The sequence below is a fragment of the Miniopterus natalensis genome, chromosome 9 (genome assembly GCF_054644295.1).
Source record: "Miniopterus natalensis isolate mMinNat1 chromosome 9, mMinNat1.hap1, whole genome shotgun sequence".
NCBI classification, from domain to species: domain Eukaryota; kingdom Metazoa; phylum Chordata; class Mammalia; order Chiroptera; family Miniopteridae; genus Miniopterus; species Miniopterus natalensis.
Genome location: NC_142089.1, coordinates 8,536,023 through 8,560,225, shown reverse-complemented (window position 1 = coordinate 8,560,225; position 24,203 = coordinate 8,536,023). Strand labels below are relative to the sequence as shown.

Sequence of the window (24,203 nt, the reverse complement as noted above, 5' to 3'; positions counted from 1 at the left end):
CCCCACCGGGCGCAGGGGTGGTAGCAGCAAATGGGAGTCTCGGAAGCACTCAGAATTCCACCGGTGGCTCCAGGGCTTTATGGGGAGTGGCCCCACCGTGTCCAACATGGCAGCTCCTATCCGGTGAAGGCCCCGAAGCCCGCCCACTTCCGGGTTCCGTACCCCTGGCCAGGCTACTTCCGGTAGCGGGATGGCTGGGTTCCCGGGACTCGAGCGGAAGTTCCGGCGGGGGCGGTGGAGGGGGAAGAGTGTGTGCCTGTGCTGGAGAAAGAGGATCGCCGGAGAGGTCGCGAAACCCCCAGGGAGTGAAGGTACCCTGGTCCCGGGCCGGCAGGCCGAGGGAGGGCGCCGGCGGAGATCGGGGCACCACGAGGGTCCCGGGGAGTGGGGAGGAGGAACCGCAATTGTGAGAGATGGGGGTGGGGAGTGAGGTGCGAAGAGGCGCTGGCCAGTGTTGGGGACTTTGGGGATAAAAGAGAGTTAAGAAGCGGGATCCGGGTGTGATGGAAGGGACTTAAGGTCGGAAGTGGAATCCCATTGTGGGACTGGGGGCTCCCCAGGGTTACAGGTAGAACGCCCCTTTGCGCAGCGTTCTTCCTGGGTCAGGGTAGAAAATGTCACCAAGGGAGGGGCGACCCTTGGTTAGAACAGAAGTTCCGGTTGTGGGGAGTGGGAAACCCTGGATGGGGGTGGAAGTTTTTACGGTAGAGAGGGTGACCCCAGGTCGGGGGTGGGGCACCACTCTGAGAAGGGGGGACTGTGGGGTGAGAGAGGTGGAAGTCGCTCAGTAGGGAAGGAGGAGAATCCCAGCTTAGGGTGAAAGGTGTATTCCTTTGAGGGAGAGGTGAGGGACCCCACTGTGGAGAGGTGCTCTGAGGGTGGAAGGGAGGGGTGGGTGCTGCAGGAAAGGGTAGGCACTTCGGGGCAGGTAGCAGAAGCTTCTAGGGAGTTTGGAGGATGCTAAGGATGGTGAGGAGCCAGCCAGCCTGACATTCTTTTGTGTGTTTGGGAGTCTCAGAGCGTGGTTAAGCTCGGGGACCCATTTGGAGTCAGTGGGCAGCAGCAGCAGGTTGCCCCATTCAGGGGAGCGTGGGGCACCAGTTTGGAGATGGGTGGTGGACTGGAGTCCCTGTGCCTTCTGGGGACATGGGCAGCCCCCGGGGGCACTGGAAATGGCTAAGCCAGAAATTGCTGTGAAGGCTATTTAGGGGCTGGACAGGAGAGAGGTTGGAGAAAACGTGTGTGTGCAGGGGGGTTGAGTAGGGGCTGGAAGCTTATTTCCCTGGTACTTTTCTCCCTTTTATTTCCCAGTAGGGCTGGGAGTTGGGGGAGGAAGGGACTCAGGGGCTCTAGAGAAGGGGGATGATTGGAGAGCCCAGAGAAGGGAGCTATCCTCCGAGGACTGTTAGGCTGAGGGGATAGCTGCAGGGGATATCCTGGCTCCCTTCCCCCACAGTCCTTAAGCCCTGCCTTTGCCCACCTCCAGCCGGCTCAGGCTGTGTGGTGCCAGAACCAGGGACACTAGAGGGGGCACCTCTGCTTCTCATCCCTGGAATGAAAGCAAACTTCCTACCTGCTCTAGTCCAGGACTTCTTCCCCACCTTTTCTTTGTGCCCAGGACAGAACCTGGGGTGCTGTGTGGGGCTGACGGCCTGGGTGGGCCCTGGGTTTGAGGCTTTGACCACTCCCCTGAATTTGCACAGGCCCCAGCCTGGAGCCTTGCAGTGTATGTGTGGTAACACCATGTCTGTGCCCCTGCTCACCGATGCTGCCACTGTGTCTGGAGCTGAGCGGGAAACGGCTGCGGTAAGGGTCCTCGCCCACCCACAGCAGCCCCCAGGCCAGCTGGGGAACTGGCTGGGTGTGTGTGGGAGAAATGGAGGTGGCCATGATGAGAAGGGAGCAGCCTGGAGTGGGGGGGGGGGGGCATAACTAAAAACCTGTTTAGCTTCTGCCTCAGTTCCCCCCAGGTCTGTGTGGGAGGGGCTGGGGAGGGGAGGCCAGAAGTTGGAGGACAGTAGGGAATGATAGCAAGATGATGGCTGCCCTCATCCCCACTGTCCATGTCTGATCCTTTTCCAGGTTATTTTCTTACATGGACTTGGAGACACAGGGTAAGTGAGCTGGGAAGTGGGTGTTCCCAGGGGAGGTGGGGTCTGGCCCAGCTGGCAGGGCTGGAGAGGACTGTGCCTGCCCTTTCTCTGTCTCCACATTGTTGCCTTTTCTCCCGTCCCTCCTACAGGCACAGTTGGGCTGACGCCCTCTCCACCATTCGGCTCCCTCACGTCAAGTACATCTGTCCCCATGCGTGAGTGTCACCCTAGCAAGGGAGGGGCTGAAGATAGGAATTGGCTGGGGGGAGTTGATCTTGCGGTCCTTACGTTCTCTCCTGTCGGCCACATCCTGGGGCCTGGGCCCAGGGCAGTCAGAAGTGCCATTTTCAGCCTTTACTTCTGTGGGGCCCCCAGGAATGGGGTCCAGCCCCAGCCCTCAGCCCAAGGCCTTCTAGACCTGAGACTCCTAGAACCTGAACCCCCTGCTCCCCTTCCCCAAGTACTCACCAACTGAGCTGGAATTCCAGCAAGCTGAGTGCTGGGCTCTGCTTCTCCACCTCTACTGCTGATGCTTCTACTACAGCTTCCAGCCCCATGTGGCAGGTTGCCTGGCAACACCTTAAACACAGGCCCTGCCTGCTGGGATGGGCCCCCAGGGGCTGCTCTGTCCCCTCCTGGGCTCACCGCTATGGCTTCCTCAGCCCTCTTAAGCATGATGGCCCTTCTTGCTGTTTTCCCCAGGCCTCGAATCCCTGTGACACTTAACATGAAGATGGTGATGCCCTCCTGGTGAGTTGGGGAGTGGGGGAATGGGAGCTGAGGGAGCTGTAGGGGCTGGCTGGCGTCCTCCTGTAGCTGCCAATACCTCTGCTTTCCTAGGTTTGACCTGATGGGGCTGAGTCCAGATGCCCCTGAGGACGAGGCTGGCATCAAGAAGGCAGCAGAGAACAGTAAGGCCCAGCCCCTCCTCAGCATGCTCCCTCCTCCTCCACCCCTCCTGGAAAGTGTTGGGCAGTACTTCTGTCTGGCTCTCTTCCCGGAGCCCTTGCAGCAGCTTTCCTTCCCCAATCACGCCCCTCCCCCCAGTAAAGGCCTTGATTGAGCACGAAATGAAGAATGGGATTCCTGCCAATCGGATCGTCCTGGGAGGCTTCTCACAGGTGAGGGGGAAGAGGGCAGTGGGTGGTGGGTCATGGGAGCTGTGCCCGAATGACTTCTCTGCTCTCCCTCCTCCAGGGTGGGGCCCTGTCCCTCTACACAGCCCTCACCTGCCCGCACCCGCTGGCTGGCATTGTGGCATTGAGCTGTTGGCTGCCTCTGCACCGGGCCTTCCCCCAGGTGAGTGTCTCCATGACCCCCCTTCTGCCCTTTGAGTCTCCTGTGGCGTGGGAATTGTGCTGAAGGCACTGGTTTTGCCCTCTGAGTCTCGTCTGGTCCACAGGCAGCCAACGGAAGTGCCAAGGACCTGGCCATCCTTCAGTGCCACGGGGAGCTGGACCCCATGGTTCCCGTACGGTTTGGGGCCCTGACAGCCGAGAAACTCCGGTCTGTTGTCACACCTGCCAGAGTCCAGTTCAAAACTTACCCAGGTGTCATGCACGGCTCCTGTCCTCAGGTCAGTGGTAAAGGGCCACTTCCTGCTCCTATTTCTCTCCTTCCTCCCTCCAACCAGGTGCCTCTCACAGTCCTCCCTCCTTCCCTCCCTCCCTCCCAGGAGATGGCGGCTGTGAAGGAGTTTCTTGAGAAGCTGCTGCCCCCTCTCTAACCAGTTGCTGGCCCCCAGCGCAGTCCCCCAGCTCATAGGGGACCCAGCACGCGTGGCACCATCTTGGATCTGAGCCGGTCGAGCCCGTCCCCACCCTCCCTGACCCATCCTCTTCCCACAGGCCTCTGGGGCAGGCGGGCCAAGGTCTAGCCAGGCCTTCCTTCCTGGTTTTAGCCACCTGGCTGTCTGCAGCAGGGGTTGGGCCGCTTTCTTCCCCCAGTTCCCTGCAGGTGGGCCCCCCCGGCAGCAGTATTGGAGGGGCTGTAGGCAGCGGGAGAAGGGGCCCAGCCGCTGACCCACTCACTCAGGACCTCACTCACTAGCCCCGCTTTGGGCCCCCTCCTGTGACCTCAGGGTTTGGCCCAAGGGGCCCTCCCAGGCCCCATCACCCCTCCCAACTGATTCTGCCCAGATAATCGTGTGTCTCTCCTGCCTCCATTCCAGCTGCTTCTCAATCATGAATGTGTCCATGACTCCAGGCCCCTTGCTGCTGTGGGCTACCTGCCCCGGGCAGAAGTGTTAGTGAGGGGGCAGAGTCCTTGGAGGGGCCTTTCTTCAACCCTTTCTGACTTGGGGGCTGGGATCTGCCTCCCCATTACCTTCCTCCCCCACAGGCCTGGAGCCTGCAGGGCTGCACTGAGGCTCCAGGTCTCCCTCAGCTGTGTCATCCTCATGTGGTCCCCACTCTAGGGCCAGGGGAGGTGGGGGAGGAGTTGTGTCTCGTCTTCTGTCTCCATGTGGTTTCGGGTGTTTTTCTTGTTGTGTCCTGGATTCCGATAAAATTAAATTGCTTCAACTCTCAGGCCTGGCTGATTTCTATTCAAGTGGTAGGGAGAGACCATGTGTGAGAAAATGCTCCAGTGTAAGAAAACTTTTTATTTTAAATACTTTGGAGAGTGCCTTCATAGCAGTATAAATTAGTTCCTGGGAGTAGGGCATTGTCTCAGGACCCTCCCTCCCCCACCTGCTCTTGGTGATCCTGATGGGTCCCCAGACCCTGTGGAAGAGAATAGTTAGAGACACCCGACTCCTGATTACTGGAGCCCTTGGCCTCGTGCCTGTGAGCTGAAAGGTCCTGGCTGGGGTTTGAGGTAGGGCAGGCTGGGTTCCCACCAGATGCTGGAGAGCAGGCAGTTGTTTCTCTTTTTAGTTTCCGGTCCATGGTAGGAGAGGGTCTCAGGCCTGTGCACCAAAGCCTGAGGGATTCTGCTTCTGCCAGCGCCATAGATCTTCACCTGTGACAGGGCAAGGTGTGTGGTCAGGGTCCACATTGAAATGCAGGGCCCCCACCACCTCAGGTAGCCCAGTGTAGGCATACCCAGACCCAATCAGCCCCTCCTAGCCCCTAGCTCTCTCCCAGGGGTCAGGCTAGCACTCACACATCCTGTCCAGCCCTAAGGCTGCTGTCCAACCCAGCTCCTGGAGAGCCAGGCTTGGGTTGGCATAACAGGCAGCGACGTCACCTTCCCGCCGTGCCACCACCTTATACGGGATCTGCAAGAGAGGGGACAGGTGTAGCTTAGCTGAGCCAGCCCTGGCCTCACCCAGCCAGCTGCTGACCTCAATAAATGGAGGTGCAAAAAAAAAAAAAAAAAAAAAGAAATGGAGGTGCAGGGCAGGAGCTCTCTCACAGGCACCCAGCGCTAAGGCAGGTAAGTAGGTGTGGCAGTGCCTGAGTGGGAGGGGCCGGGGCTACTGCTGAGAGTCAGGTGGGGCGGGGCAGGGCAGATGGTCTACCTTCCTGCCGGAGGCCTTCTCCATGGCCCGGACCATCTGCAGCACCGAATAGCCCGTACCTGTCCCCAGGTTGTAGATCTGCCAGAAGAGAACAGGTACTATGGAGGAGACTGAACTAACCACTCCTCTGGGCCCCATTTGCCCGGGACTACACCTCCCTGTCCTCCTTCAGGTCTCCTTTCTGTCCCTACCCGGCAGCCACACTGATCCTTCAGTTTCCTCAGGGCTGCAATGTGGCCCTTGGCCAGATCCACAACGTGGATGTAATCCCGGACGCCTGCAGAGGAGTTGGTGGGTAGGAGGGTTCAGTACAGTCTATCCCACTTCCGTCTCCCTCTTGGCTCCCATTCCTGGATCCTTCTGATCCTGGTCTCACCTGTGCCATCCTCTGTGTCATAGTCGTTGCCAAAGACATTCAGTGCCTCCCGTCGCCCAATTGCCACCTGGGGTGGATGTCAGGTCAGCTCTTCCCAGGCCCTCGGCACCAGCTGTACCCCTCAACCCTAGGGCAATCCCCACCCCACTTCTCCCTTACCTGGGAGACATAGGGCATGAGGTTGTTGGGGATGCCCTGGGGATCCTCCCCAATGCAGCCCGAGGCATGGGCGCCCGTGGGGTTGAAATACCGCAGCAGCACTGCGTTCCAGGTCTGTGGGACAAAGGTCAGGTGATGGGGGTGAGGTTACAGGCTGTGTCCCAGCTCAATCTAGAGTCCTGTGCCTCTCATGTCTCCCATGCCTGTTCTCTGTCCCTTGAAAGGAGCAGGGGGATCAGGCCTTCCCCCAAGGACTGTGACCTTGGGTAGTCACTGTGACTTCCTGAGCCCTAGCTTCCTCCTTGGTGGGGATTGCTCCAGATCCCATCCCTAGGCTCACGGGGGCAGAGCCAGGGCTGGGTCAAGGGGTCCTTTACCTTATCTGCCTGGCACAGGTCCCGGATCATTTCCTCAATGAAAAACTTGGACTTGCCGTAGGGGTTGGTACAGCCACCTGTGGGGTGGGCCTCGTCCAGGGGTAGGTACTGGGGGTTTCCATACACGGTAGCTGAGCTGCTGAAGACCAGGTTCTTCACCCCATGGGCTCTCATGATCTGGCCATGGGGGGAGGTGTCAGTGGCCTCTGCCTCACGCTACTCCCAGCCCCTTACTCCACAGGTGGGTGGGGCTGAGATACGGGCGCTCCCATTCACAGATGGGGAGACCGAGGCTGAGAGGTAAAGAAAGGTGTGTCCACGATGATACAGCTTGGGGCTCTGCCTGATTACCCACCTTACCCAGTGTTGGGCACTGCCCACCTGGCCAGGGGCCCTCCCAGTGTCTCTGTCCTTGCCCCGCATCTCACCTCCAGAAGCTGGATGGTTCCTGTCAGGTTAACTCTGTAATAATCCAGAGGCTTCTGCACTGACTCGCCCACGGCCTTGAGCCCCGCAAAGTGGATGACCGCCATAAAGCTGTGCTGCAGAGACAAGCCAGAGTCAGAGGTTGCTTTACAGGCCCCGGCCCTTGACAGTGCCCCCTGCCTGCCTGCCAAGCCCCCCACCTTCTTGAAGAGTCGCTCCAGGGCTGCCTGGTCCAAGATGTCCATCTCCTCAAACTCCAAAGAGTGGCCTGTCAGCTCCTGAACCCGCCGCAGGCTCTCGGGCATGGAGCCCCCTCCTAGTTGGGCACACAGAGGCCATAAATATCAGAGGAGATGGGGTCCTGGAGACTAGTCAGACACCCCCCCCTTGGAGGTAGAACCCAGGGTTTTCCTTCCATCCCCTCCAGAAGGTCTAGCCCTCCACCCCCACACTCACCACGGATGGCATTATGGAAGTTGTCGATGACCACAGGTGAATAGCCCGCCTCCAGCAGCTCCAGCACCGTGTGGCTGCCAATGTAGCCAGCCCCACCGGTTACCAACACCTTCTCTGCCATTGTACCTGGCCCAGGACACAGAGTCTCAGAGGTGGCCGAGGCTGGCCACTCAGGGCCTCTTTCCAACTGGCGTCTGGCCTCTGAGGGAGGCAGTAGTGTGTCCTAGTTAATAGGATAGCTCTGGAGTCAGCCCTGGTCCAAGTCTGGATACCATCACTTTCTGGCCTTGGGCCTCAGAGATCACTTGGCCTCAGTTTCCACCTCTATAACATGGAGCTTAAAATTGTACAAGTCCCATGTGATAGTCTAAGGGTTCAATGAGGTGATTTTAAAGCCTGCCACATGGTACAAGTGGGGAGACCCACACAGGTGCCATATTTTCTAGACCCAACTGACCCTGGGCTGGGAAGATGGAATCTAAGGCTCCACACTTCCTCAAGGTGTCTGGGAACTGGCCAGTTCTGGGCAGAAGCAAATACGGCAGCAGCACTGGAACTCCAAGAGCCCACGAAGGGCTCTTGACTCAGGCCTTCCCAGTCCCTCTGCCATCACTAGGTGTAAACTGGCTCCTGGGCTCTGGCTGTACCCTCACTTACTCTCCCTCAAGGATCAGCTGGGAGGAAGCAGGAAACATACCAGATGGCTTCAGGGTGGGGTCTTTTGCCAGGCAGCCTGAACCCAGCTCCGGCTGCAGCACTGCTGTCCCAGCGTTGGCCCCACCCCACCCCACCCCACCCTGCCCCAGGCCAGCCAGGCTGGCTCAGCCTCTGCCACTGCCAGGGCCAGCCGGGTCAGTCCTGGCTTGGAGTTAAGGATCCTACCCAACTCTAGACCGCACTGAGCTGGCCAGTGTAGACGTGGCCTTGGCACCTACTCCACTGCAAGGTGTGCACCCCGCCCTAAACAAACTCAGCGCAGAGGGGGTGGGGGGGAGAGGAAGCCCCAGACACTGAGGCCTTTCATTCGGAGCGGCCTGGTACGCAGCCGCCTTCCTCCAGGCTGCCTCATTTGCCTCCTGGGCTCATCCAGCTCCAGCCAATTTGGCTGAACGCCCTCGGTGTACCGGCACTTTTGCATTTTCCTGAATTCTCCCAGCATCCTGGTGGGGCAGGCATTATCAATGGCACTTTACAGGCAGGGATACTAAAGGCAGAGAGGTGAACTAATGTGCCTGCGGTCACACAGTGATAGCTGAGCTAGAATCCGGATCGCCAGGCTCCCAGGGCAGCCACCTCGCCCAAGCAGTTAGCCCTCCCCTCCGACTGCTTCCAGCTGGACTCTGCTCCGGACGCCGAAGCCTCCCCCACCTCCACCCCTCCGAGGTCCACGCACTGTGCGGATCCCCAGAAAGCGGTCGCGGAGGGTGCTCTGGGAGGCAGGAAGGCTGGTGAAGCGCACGACCCGCCACGGGCCTGCGGGGCGACCCAGGTCAGCTGTCGCCTCCTTGGTTTTCCCAGTCTGCATATTGGATGGGAGGAGGCGCTGGGGCTCGGGCAGGAATTTGGGCCGCGGCTAGGAGGGGTGGGCGCAAGGAGTCCCCAGGCTGGGAATGAATGACCCCGGGCCGCTCCAGCCACGACCGCGGGAGCTGGGCAACGGGGGTGGGCCCCGGCAGTACTCTGCCCAGAATGTAGCCCAGCCGCCGAAACTCTCCCTCGATCCCCGCGGACCACCCGGACCCTCGCGAGCGCGCCGGTCCAGCCCCACGTTCCCTTCCCAAACCTGCTTGGGACCGCACGTCCCGCGCCGCCACCAGGGGTGCCGCCTCCCGCCCCTCGTTCCCTTTAAGAGCCGAAGGCCCCCGGCTCCCGCCCCCTCCACGCCCTCAGCGAACGTGTCAATAGGGAACCGACACTACGGGGCGCCGGAAGGACCAACGGCGCGCGGGCTGAAGGCGCCTGCGCAGCGCGTTCCCGCGAAGGCCAGCAGGGGCCGCACCGCCCAGTGCCGGGTGGCCGAGAGGAGGCGCGGCTGGACCCGGGCCGGGGGCCGAGCGGTAGAGGTCTGCTCCCGAGGTGGGTGCCCGGGTCCCCGCGCCAGGAGCGAGCGCCCGCCCGGACCCCTGGAAGCAGGTGGAGGGCAGCGCGCCGGGAGATGGGGCTTGTCGGGGGTGCCAGGCAGCCGTTCCGCGGCGGGAGCACAGGCCGGAGCGGGGCCGACGAGCCCGTCCCCTGGCTCGCCCGCGGCTTCCCAGCCCGTTTCTACCTGCCAAGCCCTTTCTCAGGACGAGCCTTGCATGGACGCACAACTGCGTGGAGCGGGGGCCTGAGGGGCGGCGCTGGCCGCAGGGAATGGTGCCCGCCGCCCGAGGCCGCAGGTGCTGGGAAGTCTAGTTCGCCTTCGTGCGCTAAGGATCTGGAGGGAGCGCTGAAGCTGAAGTAGGAACTACGCGCCCATGCGCCCAGCTGCTGGGAATGGTTTGTTTGCACCCTGCCTACCATAGTGGGTTAAAAAATGGTTATGTTTCTGTTTAAGATAAAGTTAGGGCTATGGAATGGTGTGTATAAAGGCATGACATACCGAGTGATGAAACCTGAGCTAAGAAATAAATGCACAAGTGTTTCCCAAATCCTGGAATGCTCTGGGCCTGCCAAGGACAACTGACAGCCGGCAGAGCCTGAGATACAAGGAGCTAAGGTACCCACACCTGCTCTAGGCCAGACCCAGAGGAGCAAGTGGCCACTGCTGCCTGTGGGGCAGCTTGGACAACAGCCCTGGTCTGAGCCAAGAGGTCAGCAGGTCTTTCCAGGGTGTTCTAGCCAGCCCTGAGTAAGCCCCAAACCACCAATTTCCAGTCACTGTGATTTTGGGGCTCAGGTGGGGAAACAGAAAAATCCAGAGATTAATAGCCTGCATTTTCCTCTTAGTGTGCGAATAAAGATGTTTTATTCCCCCCCCCCCCATATACACACATCTGCAGAATACTGCAATGGTTCTGTGTCATTAAACCTTTAATTACATAGCTATTTTCAAAAATCATGTTCAGAGATTTTTCCAGAGGTGCCAGAGTTGGCAGGTGGCCAGTGCAGAAGCTCAGCCCTCACCCCTTCAGCAAATGCCCTCTGCCAGCTCAGGGAAAAACCCCTCCATGCCCTTTTGCACTACAAAGTCAGAGAGCAAGGCACCAAGGGCATGGCAGGGTTGAGCTGTGTAGCCACCTGGCAGATTTCACCTAGAGATAAGACTTGAGGATCAACCCAAGCCAGGGAATTGGGTTCCCAAGTGCCCTCAGGGATTCAACTACTGGGCTGTTGGGTCCATGGTGAAGGGAGGCCTCTAGCCCCTAAAGCCTCTCATTCATACTCAGGTGTCCTGCCAGAGAGATACCTGTTCCTGTTAATTTAATTCCCATTTCCATGTGTCCATCAGTGAATCATTCAGATGTGCCCCTATTCCCACACAGTCCTGAGAGCTTCAGGTGGGCTAGGGGCTCACAGTTTACAGGTAGCCTGAGCCACTTTGGAGCTGGTTTTTCTGTTAAGAGCTTGACAGATAAAGGTCCCAGCTTCCAGGAGCTTCTGGACGTTCACACCCTTTGAGAAACAAGTTGAAAGATGCAGTAAGTCATGACATGCCTTCAACACCCAGGGATACATCAGACTAGACAGACAACTGTGATACTGAAAAAGTAAAGGTGGCCCTGGCCGGTGTGGCTTGGTTGGAGTGTCCTCCCATGCACCAACCAAAGGTGGCGCGTTCCATTCCCGGTCAGGGTACATACCCAGGTTGCAGGTTCAGGCCCTGGTTGGGCATCTGTAGGAGGCAATGATCGATGTTTCTCAAATCAGTGTTTTTCTCTCTCTCTTCCTTCCTCTCTCTCTAAGAAAAAAGTTAAAAAAGAAAAAGTAAAGGTGAAGACAGATAGACTCTTGTTCCTCTGACAACAGACACCAGCTAGCTGCCTGTGAGGTCATGTCCTTCTGGCATCTGGGTTTCCCATGACTCCCCTTGTATAGGATGCCTCAATCTGTGTCATGGTTTTAGGGGCACCACCAGAATAGGGACCTATCTCATCAGTCTTGTTCAGTACTCCATCTCCAGGGCCTAGCACAGGGCCTGGCCCACAGTGGTCACAAACTGCACACTGAGCCTGGCCAGCGTGGCTCAGCCACTTGAGCATCGACCTAGGATCCAGGAGATCCCAGTTCAATTCTCGGTCAGGGCACATGCCTGGGTTTCGGGTTCCATCCCCAGTGGGGGGGTACAGGAGGCAATGACTCATCATTGATCCTTCTTTCTCTCTCCCTCTCCCTTCCTCTCTCTGAAATAAAAAAAAAAAAAATACATTCAAAAACAAAAAAACTTCATATTGAAGTAATGAACTGTGAAGCAGAGAACAAAAACAGCAACTGAAAGGGCCACTCCGGAAAACCTCGGTCCATAACAATAGTTCCTATTTACTTAGTATACTATGTGCTCAGCTCTGGGCTAAGCATCTATACTTTCTTACCTAATCCTCATAACAGTCCTACAAGACAGGTGCTATTATTCTTCCCATTTCTTAGGCCCAGAGAGGTGAAGTAATTTGTCAGGTCACACAGCCTGTGAGTGGCAGGACCAGGTTTTAAACCCAGTTTTGTCTGATCCCAAACCACAGATGCTATGCCTCCAATCCTCACTGAGTGCCCTTACTGATCTGACAGAGCCCTGGGGGGGGGGGGGGGGCGGCTGTCTAATTCTACTGCCCTCATTTGACAGAACAAAACAAAGGTCTAGAGAGAACGGACTCATTTCCCCATCACACACCTGACCTTTTGGGGGCTCTTTCCCTGGTGCCTCCTTAAACTGTCAAACTCACACTGAGAGCCTGGCCTTCTTGTGGCCTCGATCACCCACACTCTGCTATCTCAAAAATATACAGTAATCCCCTCGCACCCTTCCCCTCTTAATTGTTCCCCACCCCCAAAGAGTAACACTAAGCAAACCCATCAGCTTCTGGCTTCTGGCTTCAGGCAGAGCTCTGGTTAGTTCAGGTTTGTGGCAAAAGGAGGCAGACAGGCTTACCGTGTGAATGCCCAAGCCCTCCAGCATGTAGACCAGGTCCTCAGTGGCCAAGTTTCCCGATGCCCCCTGTGCATAGGGACAGCCTCCAAGTCCTGCCACAGAAGAGTCCACGACACTCACTCCCATCTGGAAACATAAGATGGTGAAACAAGGCTGTTACTGTGGGGACCAGAGCCGACAAAGTTGGTCTTTATAAACCTCCCAACTGTCTGCTGCCTGAAATTCCACTGCCAAGTTATTCATTCCTTTGGTTTATGATTCTGTTAAAGTGAAAACCCCACTGAAAGAGTGTTTCTCTTTTTAGCTCCTGGGCTAGTGTGTTTTTGGTGGACCTATTTCCTCTGCCAGTAATCCTCCCTCAGTTCCTTTAATAGTTTCAAGGTTCCGTCTCACCCTTAAGGTCTCGGCCTACACGTCACCTCCTCAGAGAGGCCCTACCTGGTCGCTTCCTCCCACTGTTGAGATTTCAGATCCCTGTTGTTTACTGTGATTTCCACACCCTTCCCCAACAAGGCTGCTCTCTAACCCCAGGGGACCTAGGCTATTTACCTAGGTCAGTCATTTCCCACTCTCCTAGATGAGTGTTCTCACTTTCTCCTCTCTCCTTAAACCTCCAACAGACCTTAATCTGGACAACCACAACTCTGAGAAAACAGACCCAGAAATTAAGAGAGTCACTTGAGACATGAACTCCTCCTAAAGGCAACAGGGTGGAATCAGACTAGTGCTACAGCAAGGCAGCCTGTGGTCAGACACTGAGAACTTTCCTTCTAACGGGCAGCCAGGCCATGGACTCCTCATGTGGGGCCAGCCCAAAAGAAGCAAACCTCAAGGGAAACCCAATCTGAGGGTTCAGTCCAATCTCTGGGAAGCAGCATTAAAGGCTCGCCCTCTGACCTCTGCCTACCTCCCTGCTGCCTGGCTCCTTGCCTGCTGCTCCCACACAGAGGGGCACTCACACACCCACAACCCGCATGCCACCCCAGGGCAGGGTACACAAGCCCTCCCTGAACCCTGCCTTGGCCTGACAACACAGTGCTGCCAAACCACCTTTCTGCTTCCCTTGTTCAACTGCTGGCCTTCACGCCCTTCAAGCCTCACTCAGTTGTCTTCTGGCAAATCCTCTCTCACCTCCCAGCTGGGATGGGGACCTTCCTCGGCCCCTGCTTCCTCCCTTCGTGGCATTTGTCATAGTGCATTAGGATTACCACATAACTCCCTGTCACCGCTCACACACAGATTAAGAACTTTGGGGGCAGAATCCGTCATGATTAGCCCAGGGCCTGGCACACAGGTATCAGCACTCAGTAAAGGCTGGCTGAAAGCACAGACAAAACAGAGCTGTCCTGCTGCCATGCCCTTTGGGAGAATGGACACATGCTTTCTCCTACGACATGCCAGGATTACCTGCAAGGCCATCAAGGTGTTGGCCAGAGCCTGGCCATAGGTATCATGACAGTGGACAGCCAAAGCAGCCACTGGCACCTCGTGCATGACAGCAGACAGCATATCCTTCATGATGCCAGGGGTGCCCACACCAATGGTGTCCCCCAGGGAGATCTCATAGCAGCCCATTGAGTACATCTTCTTGGCGACCTAGGAAAACAAGCAGGTACTTGTAGGACATTAGATTCCCCAAGCCAGGGGTCCAAGAGCTCAGAGACAGGGGTCCCTGGCCTGTGCAGAGCACCTCCATGTCCAAGCACTAAATCAGTGGGATCACAGGCTCCTTACAACTCTGAGTGGAATGCCAGTCCTCATTCTGCTCATCAGGAAACTGGGATGTAAGGGTCAGGCTCTGGGGCTACAACCCCTGTGCTTTCCTCCCACCCCGTGTCTCAAACTCCAGTCCTTCACTTACCACCTTCACACACTGTATCAGACCCACATACTGGAATCAGTAAAACTGACCCCTTTCTTGTAGCTTTATCCTCAGTAAGAAGATCTGTGAAATCATGGGTCTGAGGTGCTTGCTTTATATTTTTTATAGAAATATGTAACTATTTCAATTTTTAGAAGCCCATTTGCAAACCCCTAAAATCACTGCGAAACCAGAGCAGTATATGCCTGGCCCAAGGAAATGCTTCCCTACATCGTGCTGCTGAGAAGGTGGAGGAAAGATGTGGTGGGGCCAAGGACCTAGAAGACACTCAACAATGGTCTGCCACATAAAGGAAATGGTGAGAGGAGTGACAGGAGCCCAGCAGCCTGTGGGGCAGAGAGGGCAACTGAAGGAGCAGTTCTAGAGTGAGAAGACACTGGATTGAAATCGCAGTTCTGCTGCTCACTAGCTGGGGGACATTGGCAAGGGATTTAACTTTCCTGAGCTTCAATTTCTGCTTCTGAAAACCAGTGAGGAGCCTGCGAAGGGGTATGGCAGCAACGGGAGGCTGAGGCCTGGAGCACAGCAGTCACTCTCAATCCGCAGGTGCGACTGCTACCCGTCCTCATTTTTGGATGCCACATGGTGTTGAAGGAAGAGCAAGTGGGCTTTGGAGGTAAACGAGATGAGGGTTGAGACCTGGTGGCACCATCAGCAACCTGCATGGCAGGTTAGTCTCAGTTTCCTCAACTTTAAAATGGGACAACACTAAATTTGCAGTGTGGTTTTTGTTGTTGTTTTAAGCGAAAGCAAAAGTTTATTGAAGGAGAGACAAAAGCTCCTGCCGCAGCGAGAAGGATCCTGAACAGGAAGCCTTTAGGATTGAAGACTAAATGCCGTGAGCTCTTGTGTCACTCAAACTCAATTTCTGCACTGTGTTCTTCTCAGGGCTGACTTGGTTGCTGCTCAGAGGATGTCAAGTGGCCTCTCTGACTATGACAAGGAACTGCAGGAACCCTTGGGAGAGGAGCCTCTCTGCAAAGGATTATCACCTGTCCACTGACCAGACTGGAAACTCAACTGGAGGCATTCACTCTGGGGTAGAGGGCAGGGGTGTGAAGAAGAAGTCAGTGACCCACCAGGAAAGGGTGGCGAGAGGAACCTATGCACTCAGGGACAGGCCAGGCAGCCAACCCTCACCAAACCCCCTCCCTGACATTCACACACACCTCAGCTACTTTGGCCGGGGACATCTTCCCTTCATAGGGGCATCCAAGCACACAGGAGACGTACCTGTGGGAAAATGGGAGGAATGGTGTCAATGCCCCTGGGTTCTTTGGCCAGCAGGGCTGAGGCAGTGTGGCTGTTAGACACACATTCCTGGTTAGCCTGCAATCAAAACTTGAAGCTGGGCAGGAGGCCAAAGTGTCTCAGTGAAAGCCTAATTCAAAGATGTGGAGCCAGAATGAAGGTAGTGCCACTTAGTGCGGGGAGGGGGCAGTGGAGAGCCAGAGCAGGGAAGGAGGGGGACTCGCAGGCTGGTAGTTCAGGAAGTAGGGCCTGCACAGGTCTCTGGAGAGGCAGCCAGAGACCAGCAGGGAGGAGCTCGAGAGGGCAATATGAGCGGGCACCTGAGCCATGCAGAGGTGAGACAAAGCAGAAGGTGGGCCAGGGCAGGAGGGGGCCCGGGACCCATGAAACCAAAGGCAGGAATAAGAACTGGGCTGGCCTGCTCTGGTGAGCTGCCCGAAAACTCACTTATTCAACTGACATTTACTTAGTTGCCCACTATGGGCCAAATCCTAGGGTATCTCAGTGAGCAAGACTGATGAGGTCCCCACCCTCAAGATGGTTATTTCAAATTAGGGAGGTAGCTGAGGTAAAGGGCAATCAAATAATGTAATGAATCTCAGAAAGCGATGTGCTGTGAAAAAAAGGGCAGGGAATGTGGAAGGAGCAATTAGAGGAGGCCAGCAGTAGCTGGGGTGGCCCAAGAAGACCTCTGTGAGGACACAACGCTGCAGCTGAGAAGGGCAGATAGCCACAGGAAGAGCATTCCAGGCAGAGAGGAGCCAGTGTAGAGGCCCTGAGCTGGAAGAGTAGGTGTGCTCAAGCCACAGAACAAAGGACGGAAGAGCTGAGGCGTGGAGAGCGAGGGGCAAAGAAGTACGACATGAGGTTGGAGAGGTGGGCCTGGGCCTGATCGCAAGCTACGGTAAGGAGTTTGGGTCTTGGATGTAGGCGGATTCTGTTCCCACCCACACCATTGGAACCTGGGCTCCTCTAAAACCTTTCAGAGTCTAGCAAACTATTCGGCACATTAAGAGGCATAACAAACTTCGGTCTCAAAGACCTCAGTATATTTTTCCATTTAATTCTCCCCCTTATTTTCCAGTCGTCGCTGAGCAAGGAAAAATGAAGAGACACTGAGGAGAGGCTTGGGAGTCAGGCAGACCTGACAAGCCCCTGCCTCCCCCTCCATCCATCCATCCACCATCAGTTCCTGAGCACCTACTGTGTGCTGGGCCTTGAGCTGGGAGAGGGGCACACCAGGGACAGAGAGAGATGTGGGCTCGGACTAGTGAGGTAGGAGGCAGGGACAATTTAAGTGCTATGTGCACTTAAGAGCGCCAGCTAAGTGCTATGTTAGAGGATGTCTAAGGGACTGCAGGAGCCCAGAGGGGTGCTAACTCCAGCTGAGGGACAGAGAAAGCTTCTTGGAGAAACTGGCAGCCATGAGGGGACCTGAAGGACTAATAGGAGTCAGTCCTGACAAGTAGGATGTAGGAGGAAGAGAGTTCTGAGTCTATGGAAGGTGTGTGCAAAGGCCCAGAGGTGCAAGAGAGTGGGAACATGTGACAAATGGAAAGACATTCCAGTTGGGCTGCAAGGGACCAGTGCACAGTGAGGCTGCACAGAGAGCAGGGGCTGAGTCACACAGGGTCTTGTGAGCCACGGGAGAAAGTCTAGAGTTGGCAAGTCACTGGAAGGTTTTTAACCAGGAAGTGATGTGCTTAGATGTGCACTTTTGAAAGCACTCTGGCTGCAATTTGGACAGCTTGACCTTACAGCAGACTCTTCATCCTTCCTGATCCTCAGTTTTGTCACCTGTAAATGGGGCCAGTCCCCTCCTTGCTGGCCAATTGTGAAGTTACATATGACGATTCCTGGCACTACTGCTATTAAAGATGTGGTCTTGGAGGCCTAGGCGATTCTTCAGGGGCATGTGAAGAGTTGGCAGTGGAGCCAGGAGTAAAATTACCTCCACAAACTGTGTCCAGTGTCCTTTCCTGCTAGATTGCCTCTGGTGAGCCGACCCAAAAATCAGGTTTGGGGAAAGCACTTGCTAGGATTTTTTCTAACCTAGGATTTCTCCCTAGAATAAGGAGTTTGTGGGGGAGGGTCACTTGGGTCAGAGTCTGGTACTGGCCAGAATAGTACTGAGGTAAAGCCAGGCAGCACCGATGTTGTCTGACTCACCCCCGCACAGGGATACTAGCTGCTCGAGCTGCCTTCAAGACTTGGTCAAACTTCTGTAAACTCTCATCTATGGTGCAGTTGATGTTCTTCTTGGTAAAGAGCTCAGAGGCAGCTCCAAAGATGGCCACTTCCTTTGCTCCTGCAGCAACCTGCCAACAACCAGGACAGTACTTTTAGCATTCTCCTCTTCAAGGAAAACCAGAGTGGCAAAATCCCTTATCTTACAATGAACTTTATGACATATGAATGTCATGGGTTAAATTGTGTCCCCCCACAAAAACGGCATGTTGAAGTCCTAAACCCCAATACCTCGAAGTGTGTTCGTATTTGGAAATAGGGTCATTGTAGATATAATTTATTAAGATGAGGCCATATTGGTTCCTCTCTAGTATGACTGGTGTCCTAATAAGACAGCAGCCATGGGAACACAGAGAAACATGAGGGGAGGCAGAGATTGGGGGGATGCACCTACAAGAATGTCAATGATTCACCCCAGGGCCCTCAGATAGAACCAACCCTGCTGACACCTTGATTTCAGACTTCTAGCCTCTAGAACTGTGAGAAGATAACATTTCTGTGGTTTTCAACCATCCAGTTTTGGGTATTATGGAAACTCTGGAAAATTAATACAGTGAATTACATTACATCTCAATGAGAAAGAAACCTTGGCCTTCCCCCAGGGACCAACACTGCCACTGCCATCAGCACCCTGGAAGTCGGTCACTCCTAAAAGACGCTTTTTACTTCAGTTTAGAATCAGTACCTCCAAAGATGTTCTCATCTAAAATTTTAAGAAAGTTGGCAGATCCTAGCAACTACTGTTGAAGCTCTGTGGGGAGCTTGCTTATTTCTCTAAAGAAGAAATGGGTAAGAACAACAAAAGCTACCGTTTATTAAGCACTTACCTTCTACCAGGCTCCTACTAAGCAATTTATGTGCATTTCATCTTCTGAAATCCTCACAATGTTACAATATCACTAGGCCTATTTTATAGGCAGAACCTGAGGCCTGTCAAGATCAGAGAGCTGGAAGTGGCAGGGCCAGGACTGCCTCCTGTCTGACAGTGCTCATCACCACTGGAGACAGCCCTTCAGACTGACATCCTGGGACAGGGACTGAAGCCCAGGGACAAGGCAGAGACCAGTGCCATCAATCAATCTCACTCAGGGGCCCCCATCAAAAAGCTTACTGCTGCCTGGTAGCCTTTGAAATTTGGGGTCAGGACTGGGTAGCTGATGCCAGGAAACTTCTGGATGCCCTTCAAGACTTCGGTGTGGTCAGCCATCTGGAACCAAAGGAGACACAGCAGAGTCATCACCAAGGGCAAGCAGAGAGCTCAGGTAGAGAAAACCGTTTTATCACAAGATCTCTGTTCTCCAGACCCTTAGCAAATGAGTCCTTCTGCAGAGCTGAGTCTCCCCAGTGCTTTTACTACTTGTTTGACTGCTGATGGGCCAGAAGGCCCCTGGGTGTGGGTGTTAGCCCCAATTTCTCCATATGGCTAATACTGTCAGCTTTAGATAGCAGTAACAGCTGTAACAATAACTACCAGTCATTTACTGAGCACACAGGCCAAGCCAGGCACTGGGCTCAGCTCCCCTGTGTGATCTAACACTCAGCTGGAACGGGATCTTTCTTCCCCACTTGACTGTCTCTATGAAGCAGGCATCATCAATCTTTCCCCTTTACAAACGCAGACACCGCAGGCCAGGCCTAGAGATTCTAGATTTCCAGACCAGAAGAGGTCATCCTCAACCAGGAGAGGCATGGCCTTAGCAAGGTCACCAAGCAATTCCAGGGCAGAGTCCAGACTGAATGCAAGCCTCCCGCCTCCCAGGTTACACTGTTTTGCTGCACCATGCTCACCTGAGGAACCCACTTGGGGGACACAAAGCTGGTGGCTTCTATGACGGGAAGCCCTGCTTCAGACAGCATGTCTATCAACCTGATTTTCACGGGAGTAGGTACAATGCACTGCGATGGAGAGACAAACACCAGAAAAGGCAGGTCAGCAGAGCTGTGAAGAAAATGGCCTCAGAAAGACAGCCTGGCCCTGGCCAGTCTGGCTCACTGGCTAGAGCGCCGGCCTGTGGACTGAAGGGTCCCGGGTTCGATTCCGGCCAAGAGCAGGTACCTCGGTTGCAGGCTCAGTCCCCAGCCCTGGTCAGGGCATGTGCGGGAGGCAACCAATCAATATGTCTCTCTCACATCAATGTTTCTCTCTCTCCCTCTCTTTCTTCCCCTTCCACTCTCTCTGAAAAACAATGGAAAAAATATCCTGAGGATAAAAAGAAAAGAGAGCAGAGCCCGTTAGTTCAAAGCTTCTGCTACAGCAAACATTTCACTGTCTCAGCTTTCAAACACTAACATGAATTCACATGTAATCCTCGCCAACAGGGAGGGTATGAAGGGGCTTGAAAGTTCTACAGTTAGTGTTTTGCAGTGCAGGCACCTTATCATCTGAAAAGGCGTTAATATTTACATGGAGACCATATTTTTCTGCCATACAGGCTTTTTCTCAACTAAATGTTTGTTAATTTATTACCCCATCATAAACAAAATGAGAGCAATTACCATGGCCTGAAAGAGCAGAGATGACTAACCCTCTGGGTCCTATGAGATGGGGGCCCCAAAGTATTACACCCTCCTTTTCCATCTCCCAAGTGGCACAGGATCTCATCCTCACATGGTCAGCCGACTATTTCTCTTCCTCCCCGACCGTGTCTAGTTGCTAAGCAGATTCTATGGACTCCTCTTTCCAAATCTAATACCATTATCCCATGTATGTTATGTCATGGGATCACTCCAACAGTTCATCCCAGAAGAATCCTCCTAAAACAGTTTCCACTGTCTCACTCTACTGCTCAAAAGCCTTCCATGGCTCCCTAGTACCTAGAGGATCAGGTGAAAAATCCTAAGAACTTCAGGCCCCTTCATACCCTCCCCTCACAATCTCTCTTGCACTGCTTTAATGTAATCTATTCCACAGATAATTTCTGAGAGCCCTCCATATTCCAGGGATTGTGCTAGGTGCTAGGGGGTGCAATGATGAGCAGAACAGACATAATTCTGTCTTCGTGGAACTTACAGTTTATTGTTTCCAGCAAGTGCTCAATATTAAAATTATGTTGGTCATCCTTTTTTTTTAAAGCTTTCTTAATGAAAAAATAATATATGATTGTTTCTGAAATATGTGCCAAAAAAATAAAAACACCCTTAACACCTCCCAGATATGTAACTTTCTAGATCTGTGCAGTCCAATATGTTAGATACTAGCCATATGTGGTTATATAAATTTACATTTAAATGACAAAATAAAAATTCAATTCCTCAGCCATGCAGGTCACATTTCAAGTGCTCAATAGCCACGTGTTTGTTTAGTGGCTACCACATGGGATAGCTCAAGTGTAGAACATTCTGTCTTCACAGGAGGTTCTATTAGATAGCACTATTCCAATTTTCTGTGGGTTGTAAGGAACATCCCCAAGGCTAAATCTTTGCAGGTGGCTTCATGTCTTCCTTTGGATAAATCCTCTTACATGGAATTGCTGGATTTAAAGGCATGCCCCCCCCCCCTTCACGTACTTTCCCCCAGCACTCATCATCCACACACACACCCCCCCCAGGCCTTGAAATGGACCTGGGGCTACCACACCTGTACATCACCATCTTAGGTTGCTGAACTGTCACTGTTCTCCCTGCCCATGTCTTCAATTGAGCAGAGTGGTCATGTCTTGCATAGCTCTGTCCATCCCTGCTGCACCTACCACATGAACTCTCAATGCTCAAAAGAAAACTTTTTTAGTTGATTTCCAACTTTACCTTTTCATTTTGTAGTCCATCTCGGGGACCAACTTCCACAATTTTCACCTGCTTTGGTAAAGTACTCACAGATGAGGTGCTGACCTTTGGTTTAAAAGAAGAAACAAAAAGTTACCCGTACAGTGACACAATTCCCCAGGGGGCACATGCAAGCACGTGCTCGCGCACACAAGGAGGCAGTGATGTGACCACGGAGGCAGAGACTGGAGTGATGCAGCGCCAGCCATGGAAATACTGACAGTGCCCAGACGCTGCAAGAGACAAGGAATGGATTCTCCTCTAACACCTTGATTTCTGACCTCCAGAATTGGCGTGCAGGGTGGGGTGGGGGGGGAAGTGAATGTTTTTGTTTTAAGCCACCAAGTTTGTGAGAATTTGCTATAGCAGCCATAGGCAGCTAGTGTCTCAGTTGGGAAGGGTTACATGACATACAAAGAAAATGTTCTTTTTTATGCCCCCCCAGCCCAGCACCACCTTTATTTCTGGGTAGGTTAATAATAACACCCTTCACAAAGGCATTTTCAACTGCTCTGCCCCCTCCCCCCATCTTCTTGAATTTATAAGGAATTAAAGCACTTTGCTTTTCCCACAGTGGCCAATGGGGCTTGCTGTGCAATATATTAGAGTGGTGTCTTGCCGTAATTTTGGGGGGTAAGTTGTGGAACTCATTATATTTATTTATTTTAAATGTTTTAAATTGCTTTTTAGAGAGAGGAAGGGGGAGAGAGAGAGAAACATCAAGTTGTTGCTCTACTAATTCATACATTCATTGGTTGATTCCCAAACCCCCCCTGACCTGGATGGAACCTGCAACCTTGGCCTATGGGGAGGACACTCAAACCAACTAAGCTACCCCGGCAGGGCTTGGAACTTATTATTGTAATACCTAAACAAACTTAAACACCTAACTTACACTTCTCTTTTATTCCCTTCTCCCTGTGTGACTAACTGTAGATACTGCATAACAAAAACAAACAAACTCCATGAAGTGGAGGGGAAATCCCCAGGGGGGCAAATCTGAAGGAATGGATCCATCTTCACTAATACTGAGACCAGAAGCCAGATTTCTCACCATTTAATTCACATTTCGTCTGCCTTAGAATTAAGAGCAGAAAGAATATTTCACTTAGAAGCAGGAATAAACAAGAGCGCCATGCTCCCAGTACGGGCCCCTTCGCAACGTCCTGAAGCCCAGACTCACTCCCAGCTGCCTAACAGCTGAGCACCGAGGGGAGGGAGGCGACGCCCTTGCTTTTCCCCCTCGGAACCGGAGGGTATTGGTGAGTTTTCACTAAGCAACAGCTTGGACAGGTCTTAAGCTCGATTAGAGGGAGAAAGGTGCCAGGGTCACCGGCATGAGCCTTGAACGGGGAATCAGCACACCTGGGACGACCGGGGCAGGTCACTCTCCCCCCCCCGGGCCTCAGTTTCCACCATACCCTTCAAGGGATTTGGGGTACACAGAGGGTCTAAGACTTGAAGGTCCACCTGACTCTGACCTAAAATGCGGTCTGGCTTCACCTCTCCGGGAGCAGCCGACACGAGCCAAGCCCCCGACCCCGAGCGTCACGGCGCCTGTGTGGCCGCCCCTCCCGGGCCGTGGCACTTACAGCCCTGACGGACGCCAAGCCCACCAGTCTCTGCCGCAGCTGCCCCCTCACTGTCGCCATCTTGGTTCAGCCGACTCCGGAGAGGGCGCCCTGAGGCCCACGTGACCACCCGCCCCCGGGTGGGCGTGCGCGTGGCCCCGCCTTTGGGGCGGGCCTCTGGAGCGACGCCCTGCGCTGGCTCCGCCCCCGGCGCTCCGTCGTCCTTCCTTCCGGTCGGCTCTTCCTCCCAGGTCCCCGGGTGCTCCCGCTGCGCTGCCCGGACAGGTGAGGCGCTAGGACTGTGATGATGGACAAAAGTTAACTAAAGTTCCTGTCTTAATAGGGTTAGAGTCCGGGACGTGTGGTAACAATGTCCGTGAAGGAACCGCCAGCCCATAAAAGTCTTTTAGTAGTTTATTTGAGCCCTGGCCGGTATGGCGCAGTGGTTAGAGCGTCCGTGGGCTGAGCACCAAAGGGGCGCGTGCCTGGCTGGCGGGGTTGATCACCCGCTGGGTTGGAGCCCCTGGGTGAGGCAACCAGTTGATGTCTCTCTCACATTGATGTTTCTCTCTCTGCCTCCCTTCTACTCTCTGTATACAATGGGAAAAATATTCCCAGGTGAGGATTAACAAAACAAAAACAAAAAAATAGTTTATTTGAGCCAAATTTTGAGGACATGCCAGGAAGCAAAAACCTTAATGAATTGAGTAGCTCTGGAGAATGGTAGTTTTGGAGTTTATTTTATACATTAAAATAATGTTACATGAAATCTATTAGTGGTGGATTGAGGAGGCAGACGGAAGCAGAACAGGAGGAAATCGCTAGGACTGGTTACAAAGCAAAACAGAGAGACACTTCTTTTACATTGGTGGGTACAGGGTAGTTAATAATTACCGTGTACAGTACACAGAGATGGTGTGTGGACGTAACGAGGGGACTCTGTGGTCTGCTCTGGTGGACTTGTGCTCTGGTGCCAGTTGTGCCTTGGAGGGGTCTGGAAAAGTACTCTGACATTTCAAAGGTATGTCATCCTGGACACACAAAGACAATATATAGGCTCACTTAACCTACAGAC

At 54.1% G+C, this 24,203-nt stretch overlaps 3 protein-coding genes across 4 annotated transcripts; 1 reads left to right on the top strand and 2 right to left on the bottom strand.

Annotated features, from left to right (window-relative positions):
• Positions 1-209: 209 nt before the first annotated feature.
• LYPLA2 (lysophospholipase 2) lies at positions 210-4,621 on the top strand. 2 transcript variants are annotated; one of them, XM_016214706.2, is made up of 10 exons: positions 210-311; positions 1,704-1,806; positions 2,083-2,114; positions 2,243-2,308; positions 2,796-2,843; positions 2,934-3,004; positions 3,141-3,214; positions 3,291-3,392; positions 3,496-3,669; positions 3,769-4,621. In XM_016214706.2, exons 2-10 carry the CDS (start codon positions 1,729-1,731, stop codon positions 3,817-3,819), a joined length of 696 nt encoding a protein of 231 aa, XP_016070192.1. In that variant the 5' UTR covers positions 210-311; positions 1,704-1,728; the 3' UTR covers positions 3,820-4,621. The 2 variants fall into 2 exon arrangements, with proteins under 2 accessions (XP_016070192.1, XP_016070190.2); XM_016214704.2 differs by lacking the exon at positions 210-311 and having other exon boundaries at positions 1,182-1,806.
• A 54-nt stretch (positions 4,622-4,675) lies between these two features.
• GALE (UDP-galactose-4-epimerase) lies at positions 4,676-8,058 on the bottom strand. The gene is made up of 10 exons (XM_016214703.2): positions 7,351-8,058; positions 7,095-7,210; positions 6,897-7,010; positions 6,469-6,645; positions 6,092-6,205; positions 5,933-5,999; positions 5,748-5,833; positions 5,557-5,634; positions 5,199-5,313; positions 4,676-5,054 (listed from the first exon to the last, which is right to left on the bottom strand). Exons 1-10 carry the CDS (start codon positions 7,469-7,471, stop codon positions 4,996-4,998), a joined length of 1,047 nt encoding a protein of 348 aa, XP_016070189.2. The 5' UTR covers positions 7,472-8,058; the 3' UTR covers positions 4,676-4,995.
• A 2,286-nt stretch (positions 8,059-10,344) lies between these two features.
• Positions 10,345-23,229, bottom strand: HMGCL (3-hydroxy-3-methylglutaryl-CoA lyase). The gene is made up of 9 exons (XM_016214658.2): positions 23,150-23,229; positions 21,540-21,623; positions 19,584-19,691; positions 18,907-19,002; positions 17,718-17,866; positions 15,467-15,530; positions 13,823-14,011; positions 12,416-12,541; positions 10,345-10,944 (listed from the first exon to the last, which is right to left on the bottom strand). The coding sequence occupies exons 1-9, from the start codon at positions 23,207-23,209 to the stop codon at positions 10,843-10,845; spliced, it is 978 nt and encodes a 325-aa protein (XP_016070144.2). The 5' UTR covers positions 23,210-23,229; the 3' UTR covers positions 10,345-10,842.
• Between the last annotated feature and the right edge of the window lie 974 nt (positions 23,230-24,203).